General features: G+C 45.5%; 1 protein-coding gene across 2 annotated transcripts in view; it reads right to left on the bottom strand.

Annotated features, from left to right (window-relative positions):
* Positions 1-26,175, bottom strand: part of SEMA5A (sema domain, seven thrombospondin repeats (type 1 and type 1-like), transmembrane domain (TM) and short cytoplasmic domain, (semaphorin) 5A) — a 559,453-nt gene that overhangs the window by 175,693 nt on the left and 357,585 nt on the right. For both annotated transcript variants that reach the window (XM_010847535.1, XM_010847536.1), the window contains 3 exons: positions 25,934-25,996; positions 15,681-15,779; positions 13,541-13,754 (listed from right to left, as the gene is read on the bottom strand). In XM_010847535.1, coding sequence (XP_010845837.1) covers positions 13,541-13,754; positions 15,681-15,779; positions 25,934-25,996 — 376 coding nt within the window. The remainder of the gene's footprint in view (positions 1-13,540; positions 13,755-15,680; positions 15,780-25,933; positions 25,997-26,175) is intronic.

Here is a 26,175-nt window from a genome sequence, read left to right as displayed (position 1 = left end):
CAGCGTCCATCGAGTCAGTGATGCCATCCAGCCATCTCATCCTCTGTCGTCCCCTTCTCCTCCTGCCCCCAATCCCTCCCAGCATCAGAGTCTTTTCCAATGAGTCAACTCTTCACATGAGGTGGCCAAAGTACTGGAGTTTCAGCTTTAGCATCATTCCTTCCAAAAAAATCCCAGGACTGATCTCCTTCAGAATGGACTGGTTGGATCTCCTTGCAGTCCAAGGGACTCTCAAGAGTCTTCTCCAACACCACAGTTCAAAAGGGTCAATTCTTCAGCTCTCAGCCTTCTTCACAGTCCAACTCTCACATCCATACATGACATTAAGGCAAAGTCGAAGACCTTTAGTTCCTCTTCCAGGGCTAGAGATAATATTCTCAGATATATCCTCTGAGCTGTCTTGCAGATGCTGAAACCCCTGCCAAATGGGAGAAGTTAACTGTATGCTGCCCACAAGCACAGAGACCCCAGACCGGTTGGAACCAGAAAGTCAATGATGTTGACTACAGCTTACCTCAACACCCACCAGTCAGCAGAAGGTCCTTGAGCTGACCATATACACGGCAACCTTCTCCTCCTCTTTTTCCTATAAAATCTCCAAGCAAGACATGGGGAGTGGAGAGTTGGTTCTTTGGGACATGAGTCCACCTTCTCCCCAGGACTGCTGACTTCCTCGATAAAGCTATCTTTCCTTTCACTCAACACCTGTCTCTCTCAGGATTGGATTCTTTAGGGGCAAGTGGCCAAACTTGAGTTTGGTGAAAAAATGCCTTATTGCCAAGTAGAGAGCCTGCAACATTCGCCTGAAGGGATTCTGTGATTGCCCAACTTTCAGGAACTCAGTGCTCAAGGACCAGGACAGAACACACCACTATTTTTAGAGAGTATCACAAGAATCGGAGAAGGCAATGGCACCCCACTCCAGTACTCTTGCCTGGAAAATCCCATGGACGGAGGAGCCTGGTGGGCTGCAGTCCATGGGGTCGCTAAAAGTCAGACACAACTGAGCGACTTCACTTTCACTTTCACGCATTGGAGAAGGAAATGGCAACCCACTCCAGTGTTCTTGCCTGGAGAATCCCAGGGACGGGGGAGCCTGGTGGGCTGCTGTCTATGGGGTCGCACAGGGTTGGACATGACTGAAGTGACTTAGCAGCAGCAGTAGCAGCAGCAGCAACCACAACAATTGGTTCCTTCCTGTCACCTACCAGACTTCTGCATGCATAAAGGGGTGTGCTAAATAATCATACAGACTTTTCTGCCTTGGGTTTAATAACCCCAGCTCATTCTGCCTCCTTTCTCAAGTTTTCACCAATCCAGGAAACACCAGCCACCATGTCCACTGTCTCCATATCGCTCTACCATGGCAGCTTGTGCATAAAAATCTGGACATCTGGAGAGAGATGGGGGCAGCTCATGATGGTGATGTTTCCCAAGAAGTCAATTATCCAAAGGGGAGGCTGGGAGCCTACAGAAGGAGGAGGATCTGTCTTCAATTACTAGCTTACACATGCATCAGCCATGAGGCCCTGGTTCAGGAGGCTGATTCCTCTGACCCAGCTTGCTCATCTCTAAATGGAGACAGTGCCATCTCCCTTGTGGTGGGGGGGTTTTGTGCAGAGATTTCCAGAAGACATATAAATGGAGCCTCCCATCTACCTGGCAAGTTATAAATAGTCAGCGTCACCACTCCTTGTGCATGGAATAATAATTGGATGTATCAGAGACTCCAGCAGGTACACAGACAGGCAGATGATATGCAGGGAGGCCATTTATTTAAACTCTTTTCTGACTTTATAAAGATAATCAGAGTTGATTTACAACACTATTTCCAAGATACATCCATCCCCCTCAAGGTAGACCATCTGCCCACAATGCCTTCTGATTGGCTTGATTAAGCCTGAAAACTAGAAAATGGCATTGGGTCATGCTGTGTCTCATGTCACATGACTTTGCTCCCAAGCTCTAAGTCCACATGCCATCACCCTAACAAGTTTAAATTTCTTGAGTCAGTGGTCAGGGTTTAGTCTTTCAGCTGCACTGCTGAACAGGGTCCATTGTTCATAAGGACATCCCTTTTAAGCATTTGCCCAGATGCTGTCTGATAAAATGACAAAACTAGGCTTCAGACTATGTACATCAATGTCTTTTGTTCTGGGTTTTACCGAGCTTATTTTCCTTGATAAACACTACAGATCTCCTAAAACAAACACACTCCATGTTCAGGCCCTACTTGTCTTTGCTTTGCTTGTTCTGTGAACTCTGGTTCTACTCATGAATTTTCCGCTTTAGCAAATCTCGTCTGTACAGGGAGAGCCTAACTCAGAAGATTTACACCTTTGGGGGCTGCACTCTATCAGATCAGATCAGATCAATCACTCAGTCATGTCCGACTCTTTGCGACCCCATGAATTGCAGCACGCCAGGCCTCCCTGTCCATCACCAACTCCCGGAGTTCACTCAGACTCACGTCCATCGAGTCAGTGATGTCATCCAGCCATCTCATCCTCTGTTGTCCCCTTCTCCTCCTGCCCCCAATCCCTCCCAGCATCAGAGTCTTTTCCAATGAGTCAACTCTTCGCATGAGGTGGCCAAAGTACTGGTTTCAGCTTTAGTATAATTTCTTCCAAAGAAACCCCAGGGCTGATCTCCTTCAGAATGGACTGGTTGGATCTCCTTGCAGTCTATAGATTGTGCCAAAAGTGATCTCACTGTCCCCAGGATGGAACCCAACAGGATCACCCTATCCCAGCCACTTCTGCATCCCCAAGAAGTGGTGTCTGCTCCCGGGAAGAAGTGCCAAGCTCCACAAAGCACCTGTCTTCATGATAAGCAGAAACAATTCCCCCTTAGAGTTAAGCACAGAAGGGATTTTTCTCTCTCCAAGTAAATTATCTTTAATTAGTAGGAGGTTAATCATTGTATTTTAAAGACCTCAAAGAGTCTATTTAAATGTGGGTAACATCAATAAAGTATTTCAAACCAGGAGAGCTTGTGATGGTTACGGAAACAGTTTTCTAAACTAGAAACACAATAGCTCATAAAAACGACTCTATGGATTTCAAGTGTGTTTTCCTTCACAGTGAGGTCAAGGCTGGACTCTCAGAGAATGGGGGAGCTGCAGAAATTGTGAGAGAACCCAAGAGAGAGATAGATGCTGTCTCCAAGAAAGAAAAGAAGCAGGGTGCTGCATCCCAGTGAGATTATGCCCTGGGAGATGTTCATGTTGAGTTCATAAAGCTCACTGATGGATTCTTTTTTCACATTCTCTCCGAGGTTTCAGTCCATGTGCAAGCAAGCAGTTCCCTCAGAACCCACAAACTCAATTTGTACAACATTAATTTGGATATGCTATTTCCCCCCCTTTCATGGGTTGACTATTTCCCCTATTTGATTACCAGTTTCTTAAAGGCAAGTTTTATAGCTTCTCTATTTTAAGCATCGACTATGAAACATTTATTATCCTGCTTTACAGTAATCATTTAATAAGGGTTATTAACGACTAGTATTTTAATGCACTAAACACATAAATTTGCTTTAAGAGTGATTTTGGCACAGAGAGAAAAATCTGATTTTGAAACTTATACGACCAAACATGTACCTCAATGCTTCAAATTCTGCCAGAACATTATCCAATCGATCATGCTGCCTTTGATAACTGATGAAATACATAATGGCTAAAAGTGGGAGTTGAAATAGGTGGTAAAGGAAGATTCTTTAAATGTCCAGACCTGCATCCATTTCAAATATACAAATCTCTATGTTTTAAATTCTGGGTTACAACTAACAATGACATGTTCCCTTTGTTAACAACAAAATTCATATTTCTGCTGCTTATGAAATGTGCTTATCTCCAACTCATTCAACAAATATGGATGGAGTCTCAACTGTATTTCAGGCAGTACATGAAATGCTGAGTGCACAGAAATTGATCCCATCTAAATGCTGCCCTCAAGGAATTCATACACTCATGGATGAGGAAACAAAGATGTAAACTACTAATCTACTAACTCATTTATTAAAAAGTGATGTATTGGGTGCTTCCTATGAGCCCATTAACGCTGAAAGATCTGGGATACATCAGTGGCCAAAGGAAATAAGAATGGCCACTGGAGAAGCTTCATTCCAGCAGAGGACAGGAGACAAGTACTAAAGGAGGATCAAAGTTGAACACAGCTAAGGGAATCAAGAGGGCTGGATGGAGGAGGGAAGGCGAAAGCATTAATCACTCAGTCTTGTCTGACACTTTATGACCCCTGGACTGTAGCCCGCCAGGCTCTGTCCATGGGTTTCTCCAGGCAAGAATACTGGAGTGGGCAGCCATTCCCTTCTCCAGGGGATCTTCTTGACCCAGGGATCAAACCCAGGTCTCCTGCAGTGCAGGCTGATTCTTTACCATCTGAGCCACCAGAGAAGCCCCAGATGAAGCAGGGGGGTCATGTCAAATAAGATGGTCAGGGCCAAGGTCCCATTGAGAAGGCACATCAGAGCAAAGACTAGACAGAAATAAAGCCATTGCCCACATGGACTGTCTGGGGCAAAGAGTTCTCCAGATAGTACAGGGGTCAGCACCCTATAGACCGCAGCCTAGACCTACCCACTGGTTATAAATAAAGTTTTGTGAGCATACAGTGTTCAGTTCAGTTCAGTTGCTCAGCCGTGTCTGACTGTTTGCGACCCCATGAACCGGAGCACGCCAGGCCTCCTTATCCATCACCAACTGCCGGAGCCTAACCAAACACATGTCCACTGAGTCAGTGATGCTATCCAACTGTCTCATCCTCTGTCGTCCCCTTCTCCTCCTGCCCTCAGTCTTTCCCAGAATCAGGATCTTTTCAAATGAGTCAGCTCTTCGCATCGGGTGGCCAAAGTATTGGAGTCTCAGCTTCAACATCAGTCCTTACAGTGAACACTCAGGACTGATCTCCTTTAGGATGGACTGGTTGGATCTCCTTGCATTCCAAGGGACTCTCAGGAGTCTTCTCCAACACCCACAGTTCAAAAGCATCAATTCTTCAGTGCTCAGCTTTCTTTATAGTCCAATTCTCACATCCATACATGACCACTGGAAAAACCATAGCCTTTACTAGATGGACTTTGTTGTCAAAGTAATGTCTCTGCTTTTTAATATGTGGTCTAGGTTGGTCATAGCTTTCCTTCCAAGGAGTAAACGTCTTTTAATTTCATGGCTGCAGTCATACAGCATAGATGTACACAATGGCCATGTCCGCTCTCATGCTTCAATGGCAGCATTGAAAAGCTGCAATAAAGGCCATATGGATGCAAACGATAAAGTATTTCCTCTCTGGCCCTTCCCAGACAATGCTGATCCCTGGCAGAGAGGAAGGGCCAGGGCCAGAGTGCAGCATATAAGAGGTTAAAGCAGAAGGAGCAAGGGGTGGGCAGGAGTGAGGACAGTCAGGCAGTGGAGGCCGGCCAATGGCGTCTCCACCTTCTCTGCAGCTGAAACAGGGACTCAAGAGGGTCTTGAGCAGGAGAAGGACCACGAACTCCAGTGTTGTGAGGTGAATACAATCCTGAACATCGACCATGGGGAAGGAATGAAAGGGACCCACCAATTCTCAGGGAAACTACAACTGACTGGAGCTACAGAATAATAGGAATTAGGGAAAAGGCAAAACTCAGGGGAAGTCAGAACAGTGTAAACAGTGTGTGGGAAGGAGTCCATTGAGGAGGGCAGTCGCATGCAGGGAGTTGCATGCTCCTCCTGAAAGGGCACCTAGAAGGCATGTGCGCAGAGGAGAGGACTCAGGGCTGAAGAGCAGGAAAAGCCAGATAACACAGGGAGGAAAGAGGAAACTCCAGGAAGGTGCCACAGCCAGCCTTGCTCTCCTCTCTTCGTCAGCCCCTGCTGACAGCCAATGGCTCGGCCACCACGCAGGTCTTGCAAAGGTGCAGGTGGGAGGCTACCCATTGGTGGACACTCTTAGTGTTGGTGGTGTCAGAAGACATAAGACTCCTGCCTGGAACTCTGGTATTAGACTCAGGGCACTTAGCTTGCTCAGTGCAGGTTGTTGAAACTATACCAGGAAGGGATGCTGGGTCTCTGGGAGGGGCAGCAAGGAGATCCAACCAGTCCATCCTAAAGGAAATCAGCCCTGAATAGTCACTGGAAGGACTGGTGCTGAAGCTGCAGTCCTTTGATATGAAGAGCCAACTCACTGGAAGAGACTCTGATGCTGGGAAAGACTGAAGGCAGGAGGAGAAGGGGACAGGAGAGGATGAGATGGTTGGATGCATCAGCGACTCAATGGACATGAGTTAGAGCAAGCTCCAGGAGATAGTGAAGGACCCAGAAGCCTGGTGGGCTGCAGTCCATGAGTCACAAAGAGTCAGACATGACTGAGTGACTGAACAAGAACAATGGGGAAGATCAGAGGCTTCACAGGTCCTTCATAAGGGCTTTCTGTAGGCTGGCAGGACATCACCCTGGTCATCTTGATGCCACCCTTTGCCTAGAAGAGGGCCCCTGAAGCACAGAGACTGGGGTCACTGAAGGGTCATGACTTTTCATGTTCTCTCTACATGTTCTCACATCCTGAAGAGCATCCTTTGCACTTCTCTTGACCTGAGGGTGAGTGCTCATTGTTGCCAGGGTTTCTCTACAGCCCATTGAGGGAATAATTCAGAGAGAGAATATGCGAGATGAAATCCACATCAGAATGCTGCCTAGGAGAGAGGGACTCCTTCCCCAGAGACGTAGGCTGGAGGACAGATGCACAGCGGATAAAGCAGAGGCTTAAGTGGACAGACTCTCCTCACCAGTGCTCTGGAGCATGGAAGGAGGAGAGAGGTGCAGGCCAGCTCGGCCCTGGGCAAAGAGGACTGTCCCTTGAGCCCTCCTCGATGATTTCTGATGCCCATTGGGAACAAGAAGGCAACGTTGTTTGCCAAGAGTGAGGAGGATACTGCTGAGATGGGGGCACTGAGTGCCCAGAGGGTTTAGTGGCCACACAGAAATAGAGTGTCACTGGAAAATGGAACGCCAGAGTTTAAGATTTCAACATTTGAGTATTTCCTGTTTAGGGCACTGTTAGGGGTTGCATTGTATCCCCTCCTCCGCCCCCGCTGCTGCTGCTGCTAAGTCGCTTCAGTCGTGTCTGACTCTGTGCGACCCCAGAGACGGCAGCCCACCAGGCTCCCCCATCCCTGGGATTCTCCAGGCAAGAACACTGGAGTGGGTTGCCATTTCTTTCTCCAATGCAGGAAAGTGAAAAGTGAAAGTGAAGTCGCTCAGTCGTGTCCAACTCTTAGCGACCCCATGGACTACAGCCTACCAGGCTTCTCTGCCCATGGGATTTTCCAGGCGAGAGTACTGGAGTGGGGTGCCATTGCCTTCTCCTCCCCACCCCCAGCTCTGCCCAAAGATATGCTGGTATCTATAAATGTGATCTTATTTGGAAATAAGGTCATGACTGATATAATTAGTACAGGTGAAGCCATACTGGAATGAGGTAGGCCCCTAATCCAATAGACTTCCCTGATAGCTCAGTTGGTAAAGAATCCACCTGCAATGCAGGAGACCCTGGTTCGATCCCTGGGTCAGGAAGATCCACTGGAGAAGGGAAAGGCTACCCACTCCAGTATTTTTGGGTTTCCCTTGTGGCTCAGCTGGTAAAGAATCTGCCTGCAATGCTGGAGACCTGGGTTTGATCCCTGGGTTGGGGAAGATCTCCTGGAGAAGGGAAAGGCTACCCACTCCAGGATTCTGGCCTGGAGAATTCCATGGACTGTATGGTCCACAGGGTTGCAAAGAGTCTGGCACAACTGAGCGGCTTTCACTTTCACATCCAATACGATTGGTGTTCTCATATGAAGAAATGAAGACGGCCAAATGAGGACATGGGGCCATGCGGCAAAGCCACATGAACAGAGGCAAAGCCTGGAGTGATGCTGCCACAAGCCGAGGGAAGCTGAGAACTAAAGAGGTGGGGAAGGGTCCTCCCCCGAGTCTTCATAAAGAGCATGGGCTGCCAACAACTTGGTCTTGGACTTCTCATCCTCATAACTCTCAGAAGACACATTTCTGTTTTAAGCTACCCAGTCTGTGGTACTTTGTTCCAGCAATGCTAGGAAAGAAATGAAACAAACACCCCCACGGTCCGAACTGCCACTGACGGTGTGGCCTGAGGAGATGGAGTCGGTTGGTATCCGGCTGTTGCTTGGCAGGGGGCTGAGAAGGAAGACGCCTGGCACAGGACTGGCAGAGGCAAATGAAAAATGTATGTGACTGCTGTACTGGTCACCCTATGCATGTCCCCTCTATGACTTAATTAATCCAGTCATGGAAAGATACTCCCTCTGTGGACAGGCAAATTATCCTACAGAGAATTTAATCGCAACAGTGGATCTGAAATCAGAAATTCTGCTGACCATGGTTCAGAGGTACCAGCCTCCACACCTCCCCTGCTGATAAAATTTCCCTTCCTCAACACAGAAATGTTAGCCAAAAAAAAAAAAAAGTGTGAAAATGTCCAAAACAAAGACTGGAGCTCTGCCTATCATAATATGTGAGCAGCTGTTAGCTGAGTGATGGCCTCCCAGGGACCTTGGGTCTTGTTGACCCCTGGGGGTACCACGGATTGGGCAGTGACAGGAATGTACCTGGGGGACTTGGATGTGGCTGCAGCAAGACAGGACGGCCAGGAGAGGCCAGCCCAGAGAGGAGCAGGGAAAGCTCAGAGGCAGATGGTCAGAGTCAGGAGAGACAGGAGACAGGAGGCTGGTAGGTGTCAGCAATCAGGAACCACAGCCCCAGGTGCACTCAGCCAACAAGTATTTACTCTCTGGCTCTAAAGTCAGATATTGAATCAGGCATTGGGGAGTTCATAGTCATTACATCTATTTATAATCAGCTATTTGCTACTAATATTTATTATCTCTGATTCTGCCACTGCTGCTAAGTCGCTTCAGGCGGGTCCGACTCTGTTCGACCCCATAGACGGCAGCCTACCAGGCTCCCCCGTCCCTGGGATTCTCCAGGCAAGAACACTGGAGTGGGTTGCCATTTCCTTCTCCAATGCATGAAAGTGAAAAGTCAAAGTGAAGTCGCTCAGTCGTGTCTGACTCTTAGCGACCCCATGGACTGCAAACCACCAGGCTCCTCCACCCATGGGATTTTCCAGGCAAGAGTACTGGAGTGGGGTGCCACTGCCTTCTCTACATGGTCCCATTTTATTATCAGAACTTCCAGGTCCAGTGACTAGTTATCTCCAGTTGGCAGATGAGGAAATTGAGAACTGAGGCAATTGAGCTCCCTGAGGGGTGAGTACTGATTGACTGGCAGGTATTCCCACCTCCAAAGTCTCCATCACTTACCTTTTAAAACGATCACTGAGCCCAAGAAAAGGGCTCTGTGATCATTTTAAATGACCTCTGCCCAAAGGACTCTGTCAGTTCACATGTGCGTGTTACCCTGCTTTCTGGCTCCTGGGGTGACCTGGGGTGGAGGGCTGCCCTTTCCCAGCTCCTGGTGCCTGGGTTCTGGGATCTGCAAGTGATACACCTTGTGATTGTACTTCCTTTGAATGAATTTATGGAAACTGCATCTTCAATTAAAACGTTGGGTTTTTATTTCCCCAGATGGGAGCCTGATGCTGTGGAAGCTGCCTGCCAACCCCACATGGAAGGCTGCTCCTCTTCATTCAGCAGCTCATGGTCTGCATCTTCTTAAGGTACCAGCTCTGAGAGTTTCCAGTACATTTGCTCAGCTCTATCACAAACAAATCCAGCTCTCTAATGGTCATTTATTAACCCCTGTGCCTAATCCTCCATCAGTTGAAAACTTAGAGCATAAGAGCATCATTTAATGAGTCCCTGCTGCTGCTGCTGCTAAGTCACTAACATCACACAATAGGGTTGCAAAGAGTTGGACACAACTGAAGCCGCAGAGCACATGCACAAGCAATTATCATCAGAGTGTGAGAAAGTTAAGGATATGGCAAAAAAGAAGGGATGATAGGTAAGGCAATAACTTCCAGTAAAGGAAGAAAATTACTCCAGCACTTGGCAGAAAGAAAAGAGACAGAGCGTCGGGTCTAAGTGCAAACAGATGCCAAGTGTGGACTCCAGCTAGGTCAGTGAGAATAAATGTCCAGGCTCCACGGGGCCATGGATGCAGAGCTAACTGGGGGTCAGAGACCAGAATCCATGCTGGATGGAGGAGCAATCAGAGCAGAAAACCAGAGCCAACCAGAGGTAGAAACGATATCTCAGAGTTCAGCAGAACAAAGTGCCCCAAGAGAACTCAGAGAGAGAATGACCACTGCACACACAGCAGCCTGGGGCCCTCAGGGCTCTCTGCCCAGAAGTGGGGGCCTCCCAGTGGGGCAGGGCATCACTCTCTGAGGAAGGCAGGCCATTCAGTGCCATGGGGGCTATGATGACCCTGCGAGCCAAGCGGCGGCTTCACTATATTTATTTGCAATGTCCATAGTTTTATAGCGTCATCTATGATTTAGGACACGCATGCCTACAGTGACTGTCCTTACTTAGGCCCTCACCTGACTCTCAGATGGAAGAGATTCCACCCAGAGGGTTAGCAGAATCGGAGTTCCTGATCTGCCTAGAAATACATACAAAGAAACTGTGCTTATAACTCATGCTATAATTTGAATGATTTTTCCAAGATATTCTTCAGGGTGTCACTTCTGGGAAAAGAAAGACACTGTGCTCCTAATTACTTTTTACTTTGCTTGCAGCAAAGTCTAAATGCAATATTTGTGGTTGCGGAAGAACTCATTTTGATTTTTAACTGGAATTTTACTTGGACAGGAAAAATCAACAAACAGAAAGAACTTTAAGCTACACAGATGGATGTGTAGAGCAGAAAGAAGACCATCTGTAGAGTCAAAAGGTTCAGCTGAAACCAGTTCAACAGAAATAGTGTTAATACAGGGAAGCTGGTTACTGCTTCAGTTTGGGAAAGCAATTCACGTTGCCCTTTGGAAGCACATGGAGCCATTCTATTTGCTGAAAAACTGGGTGAGGATATGCTTTTGTCTAAAAAGGAGTATTTTAAAGGCAAACTGTGATGGCTGGTTTGATTGTATTATTTTACAAAACGCTCATGTTATATATGTACCTGTGCTATGCTTAGTTTCTCAATCATGTCCAACTCTTTGCAACCCTTTGGACTGTAAGCCACCAGGCTCCTCTGTCCATGGGATTCTCCAGGCAAGAATATTGGAGTGGGTTGCCATTTACTTCTCCAGGAGATCGTCCTGACCCAGGGATTGAACCCCAGTCTCCTGCATTGCAGGAGATTTAATGATTTGCCCACTGGGGAACCCCCATACACCTAAATAGCATACATGATCATTCTAAACCAAAATTTCTCAATAACAGGCAATATTTTTCCTGAGGAATATTTGCAAGTTTCTGAACAAATGTTTTGTTGTCACGCTGCAGGGGGTGGGTCATGCTAATGTATCTAAGTGGTATAAGCCAGGGATGTAGCTGACCATCCTACAATAACCAGGACAACCCCCCACCCGCCCCAGCAAAGAATTATCTGGCCCTGAACACCAGTAGTGCTGAGGTCTAGAAACTTTAAATTACATCATGAGCTTTTATTGGTGGAAGTCAGTACAACTTTGTAGAACGTGAAAGCTCAGAACAGTAAACGTTATAAGGACAGTTATAAGAGCTCATCTTTATGCAAACCATCAAACAAAGGCTTGAGGGAAAGGATTACATATGGTGCATGTATCTATACACAACATCGTGTTTGCTAGTGTGTGTGCATGTATGTGTTTCAGCATATTCACACATGAGTGCACGCATATTCAGAGGGTTGGATTTCAGCTGGCACGTCTCAGTACATGGCCAACTTTAACTTCAATTTGGGATGCTGGAATCACTTTCCCCTCGTTTAGTGAGCAAGTGACCAAGTTCTAGCCCAGGACTGAAGGAAATCTGGCAGTTTCTTATGTCTTTAAAAAAGGACACAAGGGATGTGGTTCTCCCCTGGATATCGTGATATCTGAGTGCAGTACCTGGAACTGTAGTTGTGAATTTGCACCTATAAGCACAGCCAGCCTGTGGACCAACCTGACAGACCGTGGGTGGCAGAGACAGCAGTGACAGGACTTGGGGGCTTATTAATTCCCGAGCCACTGAAGTGAGCAACTCCAATGACACCTACCCTGACCTCCTGGCTTTAAGACTTGATACCTTTAAAAAAAAATTTGGTTACCTTACCTGTGGAATCTAAAAAAAAAAATGATATAAATGAACTTATTCCCAAAACAGAAACAGACTCACAGACTTCGAAAACAAATTTATGGTTACCAAAGGAGAAAGGTAGAAGGAGGGATAAATTAGGAGTTTGGGATTAACATACAGACACTACTATCTATAAAATCCCCTGAAAGAGGATATGGCCACTCATTTCAGAATCTGCCTACAGTGCAGGAGACCAGGGTTCAATCCCTGGGATGGGAAGATCCCCTGGAGAAGGAAATAGCTACCTACTCCAGGGTTCTTTCCTGGCAAATGCTATGGACAGAGAAGCCTGGAGGGCTACATACAGTCCATGGGGTAGCAAGGAGTCATACAAGACTGAGCAACTGAGCACACACACACACACACACACACACACACACACATCTGTAAACTAGATACTCAACTAGGACCTACTGTATAGCACAGGGAACTCTAGTCAGTATCCTGTAATAAACCATATGGGAAAAGAATCTGAAAAAAAAATGGATACATGTATATGTGTAACTGAATTACTTTCTTCTATACCTGAAGCTAACTCAACATTGTAAATCAGCTACACTCCAATATAAAATAAAAAATTTAATTAAAAACATTGTCAAGCTAATGGCAACCCACTCCAGTACTCTTGCCTGGAAAATCCCATGGACAGAGGAGCCTGGTAGGCTGCAGTCCATGAGGTCGCTAAGAGTCGGACACGACTGAGCAACTTCACTTTCACTTTCATGCACTGGAGAAGGAAATGGCAACCCACTCCAGTGTTCTTGCCTGGAGAATCCCAGGGACGGGGGAGCCTGGTGGGCTGCCGTCTCTGGGGTTGCACAGAGTCGGACACGACTGAAGTGACTTAGCAGCAGCAGCAGCATAGCCAAACACATTCTTTTACACAGTCATCTGAAAATTTCATGCAATGCTAGAAACTTCACTTTTAGGGATACAGTGAAGAAGTCAAGAAAGAAGGCACATGAGTCTACAGACATAAGTGACATAACATCAGATTTCCTGAACTTCAAACAATAATATGAGAAAGCAGCTTAAGTTTGAGGAATGCTTATATCAGCATTAGCTCTATGTTACCATGTCCTACAGTGTTGAGAGGATTGTTTCTCTTCCTAATTGGAAATGAGCCCTCTGATGGCTTTCTACATCCAAGAACAAAACAAATTACATTTTGATTCCTTTAGAAAAGGAGGAAATCATTTTATTTTGAAAACTGTGACAGCTTGCTTCTGAGCACCAAGGAAGAGGGCATCAGAGACCAGTGAGATGGGAAGCCGGGTGGGAGGGTAAGACTCACCGTTGAGCCACTTGGAGTTGTACTGTGCAGTGCGGAGCGGGGGCAAGATGCCCAGGCTTCGGTAAATGGCGGGATCGCGTCCCGGGAAATCCATGGCCGTGGCAGCATAAAGCTCCCCGCCGGCTGTGAGCAGGGCTGTGGAGTTGTGCTGGGGGCTGTAGGGGCATCGTGCCATGCCGCTGATCTGGTCATGGATCTCTGTCAGGTTACTCAACTAGAAGTGAGGACAAGAGAGAAAAGTCAGTGATCCCCCCCATGAAACCCCTTTAATACTGTTAATGGATCAGATCTGCCCAACTTGCAAATGAAGCACATACAATAAACTCTCTGGGGCTCATAGCATGGGCCAGACGTCCACATATTCGATGAGAGTAATATGCTGCGGGGACCATCAGAGAATCTGGCAATTAATCTCTCATCATCCCATGAGAATGAACCCCAGGCTGTTGGATACTCACCAAAGACAGAGTAAGACTATCATTTATGACTTATATTTATAACACACAAGGCAATGCAAGTTTGCCCACTTACATTACAAAACTCAACTTCACTGTTTATAGAAGTTAGGTACAGGTTTACCCACAAAAGTGGATTAAAGTGGTGTGACTAGCCCAGACTGTCTTCATGGGTAAGGATGGGTGGACATTTAGCAACCACGGAGCTCAAATTTCCAAGGCTTTAGGTCTTAGTGTTCCGAGAGGCAACTTAGTGATCTGCAGTCCACCCGTAGGACTCCTGCATTTGAGAAGCTGAACCATCACCAAATGAGAAAAGTCCTCTGGGTGGCTGGAGGAGGGGATCTCCACTCTATTCTTCTCTACTCTCACCTGAGAGCTAAGAGAGCACAGGGGTCAGGCAGCGGCTCAGATACCCCGCCTGCTTTTTACACGTGTGTGCTTAGTCGCTCAGTCATATCCAACTCTTTGCGACCCCATGGACTGTAGCCCGCCAGGCTCCTCTGTCCATGGGATTCTCTAAGCAAGAATACTAGGGTGGGTTGCCATTTCCTTCTCCATCGGATCTTCCCAACCCAGGGATTGAACCCGGGTCTCCCCCACTGCAGGCAGATTCGTTACCATCTGAGTTACGAGGGAAGCCCTTATCACGCTTGTAGACCCAGGTAAGCTACTTAAATTCTTTAAACCTTAGAGTCTTCTTTTACAAAACGATGACCCAAAGGATAACCACCAGGCCGGGTAGATGTGAGGGTGAAGTGACTGGGTTGTTGTAAGGTGTGTAGGACAGGCCACAATACCTAGGGCTGTCTCTGTGAGCATCACTTCTTATCATCATCATCCTCCTCTCTTTATTTCCAATAACTGAATGTTAACTTGAAAATAATGAATAGGAAAAGAGGAAGATTAATTCAGCCTTTGAGAGAAATTGTGTAACCAGGAAATTAATATAATGATATTTCTTTATCATTTCTTGTTCCCTGAGGAAAAGCAAATGAATATCCCAAATTAGGAAGATTACATGTGTGCTCTGAGAACCCTGCAATTCTATAGGAATGAGACCTGGATACAGAAAAGTACCCTGTTCATAATGACGGGTTAAAAGAAAGAGAAAGAGGGTGGCTAATAACTTTATTTTTCCTAGGGGTCCATTTCTTTGTTGCTGCTGCTGCTAAGTCACTTCAGTCCCGTCCAACTCTGTGTGACCCCATAGACGCAGCCCACCAGGCTCCCCCATCCCTGGGATTCTCCAGGCAAGAACACTGGAGTGGGTTGCCATTTCCTTCTCCAAGGTTGCTTTAATTTTTCAACACACTTCTTATCCAATTTCTAAATTGCATTTTCTTTGTTTGGATTGTGATTTTAGGTCATTTTAATACTTAACACTATCTCTGCAATGAAGCAGGGTAAGAAAAAAGAATATGTTTAGGATTATCTTTAGGGTCACTGTTGAGAAAAAAGCTGGTAGAAATAGCTTGAAAGAATATTTAAATTTAATTAAACAAGCTTATTACATAATGTGTAATAAAAAAATACATCAAGTCTTTATTCAGTTTGACAAAACATGCTTTGAATTAAAATGCAACTCCTTGGAGAATAGCAATACATTTTAAAAGTGGTGTTTTAATAGGCTGTTTGGGTTTTCCTGGCATTAAAATCTATCAAAACTCCACATGCAGCCATACCGTGCGGTTCGTGCAGACAGGCGTGAAAGCGTTGGTCCCACACGTGAATAACCGGTCACCACCCACCAACAGTACCCGAATGTAGTTCTGACATTCCTCCTGAAAAACAAAGGCAAACAACAACAAAAAAACACGAGAAAAGGGATTAAGAGGCCTGAGCTCAAGAGGAAGGTGAATACGAAGATGTCTCATCTGTTTAATAAATTAAAAGTTAATGGACCACTACTAACCCAACATACCACCTCCTCTCAGATACTGACGAAAAAATAACAACAAAAATCTTAAATAGTTTACCTTCGTCTGTACACTTGCTCAACAGAGGATATTTGTGAAGATTAATACATGTTCAGTTAAAATCTCAAAGCATGTGTCTTCTTTTGATGAATGTGGTTTCATTTTGTGTTGTATCTGATAACAGTGCAAACTCTAAATTGCCTTTGATGTATGGTAGGAAAATAAATAAAGGAAACTATTAGAGTGTCTCATGAAACAGCAGTTTAGGAAACTTGCCCAGGAGCTTCAAAAACCATGGTGAATGCTCTCCAAAGACGAGAGTCACAAGTGAAGCTCTGATTACAACCAAAGCGAGTTTTAGATGAAGTTCTTAAACTGCTTTGTGTACAGCAAGAATCTGTAAACAGTTTTGATTTTTTTCATGAAAAAGTAAAATACAACTATAGCAAGTAAGCAATGAGGGATGAAAGCCCATGCTAAGGGAGTGAATATTTTTTATGGTTGCAAAACATACATATATATCTGGGGCATGGTCAAAGTAGTACAGGAACATTCAGCTACAAAGCTCTTCATTCAGCCAGCAAGAATTTACTGATGAGATACGCTATGGTAGAGACTGGGGAAGAAGTCACAATCTAGGCCTTTGTGTGTGGAATTTGCTCAGTCGTGTCCAGCTCTTTGTGACCCCAGGTACTGTCGTCCACCAGGCTCCTTGGTCTATGGAATTCCCCAGGCAAGAATAGTGGAGTGGGTTGCTATTCCCTTCTCCAGGGGATCTTCCATACCCAGGGATCGAACCCAGGTCTCTTGCATTGCAGGCAGACTCTTTACCATCTGAGCCACCAGGGAAGCCTGCATGGAGGCCCTTGGCACAAAATTAAAATACATGGAGTTGTCCACACGCTGTATTAAGGAAGCACAGGAGAACAGCATAGTGCTAATTCTAGAGGGGAGGGGAGGAGAAGGGGGGAGGTACAGGAAGGCTTCCTGGAGGAGGTGACACCTAAGGTCAGTGTCAGAGGAAGAGTAGGATTTGGTGCCACTTGGCACTTGCAGGATTTTTGCGAGAGAAGGAGGGAAAAGACATTTTCAAAATGAAGAATGGACTGTGCTGGAGAAAGCAGGGTGCTTTCACTGGGAACAGAGGAGGCACCGCACGAGCTGGGATGCCAGGCAGGGACCAGGTGTGTCTGGCCAGTGAGTGTGAGCATACTTTTTATTCAGAACGTGAACGGGCCAGTTTATATTTTCACTGCATGTGGTTTTGACCTGATCTGATGTTTGTTACTGAAGGACCAATCAGGAAGCCATGTGGATGCAAGCGAAGGCAGGAGACTGCAGACAGGTAAGGAAACCACGTCCATAATTTGTCCCTCCTCATTCTGTGCCTGGACCACTGTGCGAGGTGTGAGAGGGCAAAGCCAGGCTCCAGCAAATGGACAGGACGTGGGGACTGACCGGACACCGGGACCTAGAAGACGCTGCATGCCGACACACTGGTTTGACTCACAGGCTTCCCCAGTCAGGAGGACCTGGATTAAATGGCGCAGAGATGCTCTCTTCAATGAAACAGAACCTCAGTCTCCAAGAAACATTGGTTTGCCGGAACGCAGCCTGCAGCATGGCCTAGCTGTGGATGTAAGATGAGCTAAAACACTTGAGTTTGCTTTCTAAACATAAAGTGAAATAGCAAAGGTAGATAATTTACCTAATATTACTGAGAGTGAAAGTGAAGTCACTCAGTCGTGTTCGACTCTTTTGGACCCCGTGGCCTGTGGCCTACCAGGCTTCTCCCTCCATGGGATTTTCCAGGCACGAGTATTGGAGTGGGTTGCCATTTCCTTCTCCAGGGTGATTGTGGATTTTGAGATGAGATCAACCTAGATTAAGGTGGGCCCTTGTTTGTGCTCAGCTGCTCAGCTGTGGCAACTCTTTGCAACCCCATAGACAGTAGCCTGCCAGGCTCCTCTGTCCATAGACTTTTCCAGGCAACAATACCGGAGTGGGTTGCCATTTCCTACTCCAACCTAATATTACTATTACCAATAATAGTAACCAATTAGCATTGGCTGCTAATCTGAAGTACTTTGAGGAAAAAAAGGAGAGAATAAAAGATGGACGTTAACTATTAGAAGAATTCAGAAATGAGTGTAAACAGAAGACAAAAGCTGGTGCTCGGTGACAGCCTTAGGGATAGGATGGGGAGGGAGGTGGCAGGGGAGGTTCAGGAGGGAGGGGACACATGTATGCCTGTGGCTGATTTATACTGATGCATGGCAGAAATCATCACAATATTGTAAAGCAATTATCCTCCAATTAAAATAAATAAATACATTAAAAACAAACTGCATAACAGAGGATGAGATGGTTGGATGGCATCACCGACTCAATGGACACGAGTTTGAGCAAACTCCGGGAGTTGGTGATGGACAGGGAGGCCTGGCGTGCTGCGGTCCATGGGGTCACAAAGAGTCAGACACGACTGAGGGACTGAACTGAACTGAAAAAGGTACATCAGATGCGGAGGCTTGTTTTGTTCTGCTCTGCTTTGTTTTTATAGCTGGGGAAAGGGAAGACGAGTTCTAAAGAGAAAGAACAAAACCAGACTTCAAAAAGGCGCATCGGTCTCCTTTCCCAGGCTCTGGGAGCTTTGGCTCCGAGAACACAGAGGAGGGTGTGCAGCTGTGGAAAGCAGAGGGGCACAGAGACAGGATCACGGCCATGGTGGGAACACCAGCTCTAACCGCATAAATGAGGGGGCTCCAGAGAGACATCTCGGGGAACACAGGGCTCAGAGTGCTCTGGATGGCCGGAGCAGACAGAACAGACCCAGCGGTGATGCTGTAACAATGAATGAGAGAAGATCACAAACGGCGCAGAGACTTTTAGGGGTGGGAGTTTGTTTGTTTCTGCTGCTGCTTTTAGACCTCTTTTAAGAATTGGGTCAAAATGTAAGAGAAACATTTTGTTGGTTTTCCTAAGCAGGAGACTGACGCAGGTAGAAATAAGCTAGAGACAGTCACATCACAGGGAACTTGGGGGCAAGGCTGAGTTATTAGAAGAGAATCATTCCTGTTGAAAGAGGTGGTCTCATGGCTGAGTCCTACAGACGCACTGAAGAAAAGCAAGGGTCTCTCATTGATTATGGGAAGAGAAACAATCAAGATACCACATGTGGTATTTATCTTCATCTCCCCAAAGAAAGACAAAGTGTAAAGAAGGCTTCGGGTAAACCGTCTTGAAGGTCCATCACAGACTTGATGGAGAACCAGAAAGATGGCTGGGGATGTGATAATTCAGATGCTGACACATGTCAGAGCAGAAGGACAAGTCATCCAACCAGTTACCCACACACACAAAAAAAAAATCTTGGAAAAATATATGAGAGAAGATACCAAATTATCTCAATTAGTAAAAAGTATGTTCTGGTAGTCAGGCCCCTTGAGAATACCCGCTCGTCCCGGAAGGCACTGCTGGCTGGGAAGGGCAGTGTGTGCCCACATGTCCCTAGTCAGCTCCTCCATTTCTTTGTTTTTTCTTTTTTTACATTCTGTTTTGCTTAGATTTTCCCCAGTTTCTCATTAAAAAAAAAAAAAAAAGTTGTTTTCGATGTATTTATAAACCAAAACTTGGTGTGTGTGACCTGCACAGGTTGTTAGCATCCAATCTGAAAGAATCTTCCATGCTTGGAACAATTAAGAATAAAGAGTACAGAATAAAAGCAGTACTGTAGAGTACCACCTTCACTGATTAACTCACAGGTTTCTAAATATTGGCACTTTGGATGAAAGTGTTGTTTACCCCCTACATCACCAGGTTCCCAGGCAGGATGGTGGTTCCTTTTTCTTCTCTGGAGTTAACCTGTTTAGGAGCAGAATCTGACAACCAGGAAGCAGAACTATAGGATCCAGCAGGAGAACAATGCACAGAACACTGGATTCTAATCCAAACTCTCCCACTGACCAGCAGAATCATTCTAGGAACTTGGTGTTTAAAATACTGAGATGAGATCACAAACAAGAAGCTTTCAAAAATTATAAAGTATAATACGTGCATAAAGGAACTCTTTTATTCCCTTAATAATCGGCTGTGTTTCCTTTGTAAAGCTGTTAAAGGTCACGGTGGGAAGGACTTTGGTTTAGACATAATGACCCCAAGCAGACAAAGAGCTCTTGTTGGATTACAAGTGAACTGACTATTTACGTTTAAAATAATATTTGTGTCAAACACATTTAAATAGTTCTAGAAGCCAGATTCTATAGTGGGGTTTCAAAAATAATGAACAACAACAGATTTTATTAGAAAACTGTTTTGAACCCACAAACAACATAAGAGTTCACCCTCCCTTTCTCGTAGATGGAATGTTTAAGATCCTTTCAGGCCAAGTCACCCCCTTTCTCCCAAGGGAGCTGGAAAAGTTTAAGTGGAACTGAATTCAAAGCTCACGAAGAACTGGCAGTCTCCACCCACCCTTCTCTGCTAAACAGGCCCAAATCAAAGATCTGGCGATGTTTTCTTGACCCCGAGTCCCTAAATGGTCACTTTAAAGGGCTGCACATGAAATGATGCTCAGGCTGATCCCAACTGCACCGGGAATCTTGAGGAAATGCGTCCTCTCTCTTCCCATCCCTGCAGTCTGGGGAGGAATGTTCTACCCAGGGAACAGAGTGGGCGTGGATGGTACGACCCCCACAGCCACAGCCCCCTCACCCATGCTCCACATTCCTGTTGCTACAGTAAAATGCATTATGTGGAGACGCACAGACCACTTTCTTTTTTTTTCCCTTAGGGTAGGAAAAAATGAGTTCACTCAAAATGGCTGGCATTTTTCTCATTTTTGAGATGTCACATTTTGCCTTATTCTTTTTTATTTCAGGGAGAGGGGAAACTGTCAATCTGTGTGTAAAATTTTCATATTACTATAGCACCAACCAAAAGATAATTGAATTCCTATTTCTAAGCCCTGGGCGACTAAGAAAATCCAAATTCCACTGCGCTCCCCCAAATAGATGTTATATTTTAGTCAAAGGAACTCGATGGAAGCGTTTTCTGATCTGGGCTCTGAAAGCGTCAGCACAGGGAAACTAGGGGTGTGTGACCTTCGAATTCAGAGACTAGCCCTGGGGAGTGCGTTATTTCCTCCCCTTCTGGGTTCCAAGAGCAGGGCTCAGGTCTTTAAGAAAGCAACTGGGAGGCTAAATAAGAGAAAGGAACTCATGGGAAAAAAACGAAGAGCCCGGGAGGTCCCTCTGCTCTCCCTGCCCTTGGACCAGCCCAGCAGCATGGTCTAGGTTCTCCGCTTCCTAATTCTATCATTTTGTGCCAGGGAACTTCACCGCACACAGTTCTGCTACAAAACCGAATTCTATTACAACCAAGCTCAGGTTGCTCAAAACTCGTCTGTGAGTTTATCAGCATACTTCATGCAGCCTAAAAGAACATGTACTTTCTCTTTCCCACAGTGTTGGCACTTTGAAACTCATCTTCATCCGTCTTATAGTCATCTTAAAAAAAAAAAAAAAAAACCTCTATCCACAAACGCAGTTTGAATCAGTTTCTAATTACTGAGCTTTGCCATTGTTCTTAGCCGATTAAAACCAGAAACATGTGGAACGTAAAGGTATGATTTCCTTTGAAAACGTTTGTTTTGCTCGTTTTCTTTCTGTGTATCAGCAAGCCTCAATTACATATAATAATGATTCAACCCTTCTGTGAATCAAAAGTACACTCCTAATGAGCACGAAAGACGGTCTTTGCAGTGTGTTCTCTGGCTTTTACTTGCTTAATTTCTAAGCACCAAACAACCAATGATCACAGCTTAAGGCAAAATATGGGCCAATTTTGATTCAGTAGAAGCGACTCTGCACCCCGAAGAGTAATAATCTACTAGTATAAGGTTACCACAAGATTGTTTTAAAATTAAAGACTCATAGACTATAAGCAGGAGGAATCTTGGCTAGATTAAGTAATCGAATATTCTCCTGTAACACGTAGGAGACTGAAGTCCACAGAGACGAAGAGGATTAACTGTGATTTTTTTAAAGTCCATGAAATGAATACATAAGTAAGATTGATATGAAATACGAAAGGACTCTTAGGGAGAGTAAAATCTAACACAGACAATGTAAAAGTTGTCAATATATTTCCCATCTTGGGTAATTACAGCCAGAATTTTCAACCGAGTCATAGTCTGGCAATGTCTGGAGACATTTTTGGTTATTTTTGGTTGTCCTGATGGGTGAGAGGAATTACCAGCATCCAGCACATAGAGGCCAAGACCCTATTAAACATGCACCAATAACAGGACAGACTTCACAGCGGGGAGTGATTCAGCCCCAACATCAGGAATGCTGAGAGCAGAGCCCAGATGAAGGGTCCTGCGTTTGTTCACTCCATAGTGGAGTGAAGTTGAACAGCCACCACAGGCTGGGATCAACATGAATCCACTGGCCCAGCTCCCAGTTGAGGAGTTGGGGGGCTGGGTAATTAACATGCAGACTGACCAGGAAATACAAACAGCTACTGAGAAGCGATGCAGTGGTGTACGCTGGAGATGGAGGGTATTGTGGGACAGGTGAGGCAAGAATGCCCACCGACAGGGGACACACAAGTCCAGGGAGATGGGTGAGGGAGGGAGGGTGGAATGATAGCAAGGAGGTGGGGAAGGGTTAGGATGGAGCTCTAGAGGTGGAAGAGGGCACAGCCACCCCCAGACCCAGGGCTACCAACTACACATATTCTCAGACAAGCCTTAGGACAGGCAGGTGTCAATAGGATTTTTGGCTAGGTTTCCCAAAACTGACTAGTGCTGCTCATGGGTGTATCATAGCCCCAGTAAGCAGGAAGAGGAGGACAAAGATCCAAAGTCCTAGAGGAAGATGAAGACAAGACAATAAAGAGGGAAAAGAGGACAAGTGAAAGGTTTTTCCAGTGGTCACATATGGATGTGAGAGCTGGACCACAAAGAAAGCTGAGCACCGAAAAATTGATGCTTTTGAACTGCGGTGTTGGAGAAGACTCTTGAGAGTCCCTTGGACTGCAAGGAGATCCAACCAGTCCATCCTAAAGGAAATCAGTCCTGAGTGTTCATTGGAAGGACTGATGTTGAAACTGAAGCTCCAATACTTTGGCCACCCAATGTGAAGAGCTGACTCATTTAAAAAGACCCTGATGCTGGGAAAGGTTGAAGGCGGGAGAAGGGGATGACAGAGGATGAGACAGTTGGATGGCATCACCGACTCAATGTACATGAGTTTGGGTAAGCTTCGGGAGTTGGTGATGGACAGGGAGGCCTGGCGTGCTGCAGTCCATGGGGTCGCAAAGAGTTGTACACGACTGAGTGACTGAACTGAACTGAAGAGGGAGAAAAAAGCCCAAGTTCCCTGGGGTCACCAGTGTCACCAGACAAAAGGACAGCATTGGCCTGAGAACCTTGGCCAGAGCAGTCAGCGTTTCCCATCAGTGGATCTTACTAGAAGGAAGAAAGTCATGTTTCCAGGCCTCACACCCAAGCTGATCTGATTCCACCCTTTTCACTGCTCAGTCCAGAGGGTCTTCCTTGAAGAACTCCTTGTGTGCCAAGGAACAAGGAGCAAAAGTGCAGGAATCCACCCATCGAACACGTAAGTGTTAGAGGGCGGAGAGGAAAAGCATATAGGAAGCCCCTTTTCAAAATCTTTATACATAATGTATACAAATTCCACTGTATTTCTTATAGAGGTAAAAAAATTTAATATGTTCTGATTCATTTATTTTGGGGGGAATTTTAAGAGACGCTATTCTGATCCTTTGGAACTTGGTGCTACCTTTAAATCATCTGTGTCTCTGATGACTTGTCTCAGAGGAATTTTTGAGGTTAAATAACTTTCAGTAAATAGCCTTCAGCAACTTTTGCTTTTTTATTAATGTCTCCAAGTGTTTCTCTAGCTAGGATGGCATTTTCTTCCTCCTCTTCCTTGTTTCTAGCTCTTTCTTCAGTTTTAGGAAACTGAATGACTAAGTGTGCTGAGACCTGCCTCCATGTATGTCTCTCAGAACTGCTGATTTAAAAGACAAAGAAACAGGGGATGAAACTGGATAAAATAAAGAATAGAACAGTCTTGGACAAACACAGGTGGTGTGAGGATACTTCACCAGCGCCCTCTCTTCATTTGCTGTATATCCCCCAAGCTCTTGGCCTTGGGACCACACTTTGCACAGGAAGCCCTCTCTGCCGCTGTGTGTCTGCTTCTTCTGTAACCCCAAGTGCGATTCACATCAGAAAGGCCCACATTCCAATAAAGTAAGATGATTACTAACAGAATGATCCCTGGTGGTTCAAATGGTAAGGAGTCTGCCTGCAATGCTGGAGAGCCGGGTTCGATCCCTGGGTCAGGAAGATCCCCTGGAGAGGGGAATGGCAACCCACTCCAGTACTCTTGCCTGGGAAATCCCACAGACAGAGGAACCTGGCAGGCTACAGTCCATGGGGTTGCAAAGAGTTGGACACGGCTGAGAGACTTCACTTTCTTTCAACAGAATGAAACATCATGAGCTTATGGACCAGCTGCAGAAGAATTCCTTCAGGATGATCCAGTGTGATATTCTTGAAATATAAAATTCCTTGAAAAAAGGACTCAGACCTCTTACTGAGCCGACCAGTTGTGTGAAGGTAGATTGAAGAATTAATGTTTTTGAACTGTGGTGCTGGAGAAGACTCTTGAGAGTCCCTTGGACAGCAAGGAGATCAAACCAGTCAATCCTCAAGGAAATCAACCCTGAATATTCATTAGAAGGTCTGATGCTGAAGCTGAAATTCCACTACTTTGGCCACCTGAGGCAAAGAGCCAACTCTTTAGAAAAGACCCTGATGCTGGGCAAGATTGGAGGCAGGAGGAGAAGGGGATGACAGAGGATGAGATGGTTGGATGGCATCACCAACTCAATGGACATGAGTTCAGGCAAACTCCGGGAGATAGTGAAGGACAGGGAAGCCTGGCATGCTGCGGTCTGTGGGGTCATGACAGAGTGACTGAACAGCAAGACCTGTGATGTGCACAGGAATTCAAGAAATGTATCTCCAACCTTAGCGATAATCTTTCCTTGGGAACTTAAGGATGTAGATATTCATTCGGAGACAGACAGAGAGAGAGAGCTCATTTTAAAGATGTGTGTGTTAGTCACTCAGTCATGTCTGACTCTTTGCGACCCCTTGGACTATACCCCGCCAGGCTACTCTGTGCCTGGGATTCTCCAGGCAAGAATACTGGAGTGGGTTGCCATTCCCTTCAGGGGATCTTCCCAACCCAAGGATCAAACCAATGTCTCTTGCATTGCAGGCAGATGCTTTACTATCTGAGCTACTAGGGAAGGCTCTATATTTTAAAATATGTTAAACATATTTTAAAGATATGTTAAGATGCATTATTAAAACTTTTGATCTAATAATTAGATTTATTATATAATCACTTCCTGGAGTGAGCTGCAAGATATGATTGCTGTGCTGTGCTCATTTGCTCAGTTGTGTCCAACTCTTTGTGACTCCAAGGACCGTAGCCTCCCAGACTCCACTGTCTGTGGAATTTTCCAGGCAAGAATAATGGAATGGGTTGCCATTTGCTCCTCCAGGGAACCTTTCCAACCCAGAGATCAAACCTGTATCTCTTGTATTGCAGGCAGATTCTTTGAACCACTGAGCCATCCAGGAAGCCCATAGCAATGATTAGGGGGAATTAAAATAGTATTTTCAAAATTCAGGTCCATATTTTTCTAAATAACATCATAATCAATTAATTTCATGTCTCATTCTAATGATTGGGAGGGCAAATTAGATTTGCTATGTTCTGAATCCTAACAACTGATTATTGTTCATCTTACTTTTGAACGGTAGAACCTTGAGAATTTCCTGCGTGTGTATTTTGAACCTTGCTTCATTTTCCAGTTTTCATGGCATCATAATCAGGAATAACCTTCATATTGAAATGTTCTATATACCGGCCTCCAAGTCAGTGATGACACGCCCATAACAGCGTCCTCCTTACCTGGGACTTGCCTTTGCTGTAACAGGCCTTCTTGGTTGCTTCATCACACTCCCATTCCGCAGCCTGTAGGAAACACCAACATGACAGCAACTATTAGGACTTTGACTGAATAAAAGGAAAATAAATAATAAGGCATCAGTACCCAGAAGAGGTAACACAGAGAGGCCATGGCACCTAACATTTTCATACTAACAAAGTGTACACAAAATGCATGTCTTCCTGTCATGTGGGCTTATACTGAG

The sequence above is a fragment of the Bison bison genome, unplaced genomic scaffold, assembly GCF_000754665.1.
Source record: "Bison bison bison isolate TAMUID 2011002044 unplaced genomic scaffold, Bison_UMD1.0 scf7180017864250, whole genome shotgun sequence".
NCBI classification, from domain to species: domain Eukaryota; kingdom Metazoa; phylum Chordata; class Mammalia; order Artiodactyla; family Bovidae; genus Bison; species Bison bison.
The sequence above is the reverse complement of the archived record's forward strand: the minus strand, read 5'-3'. Positions and strand labels throughout refer to the sequence as shown.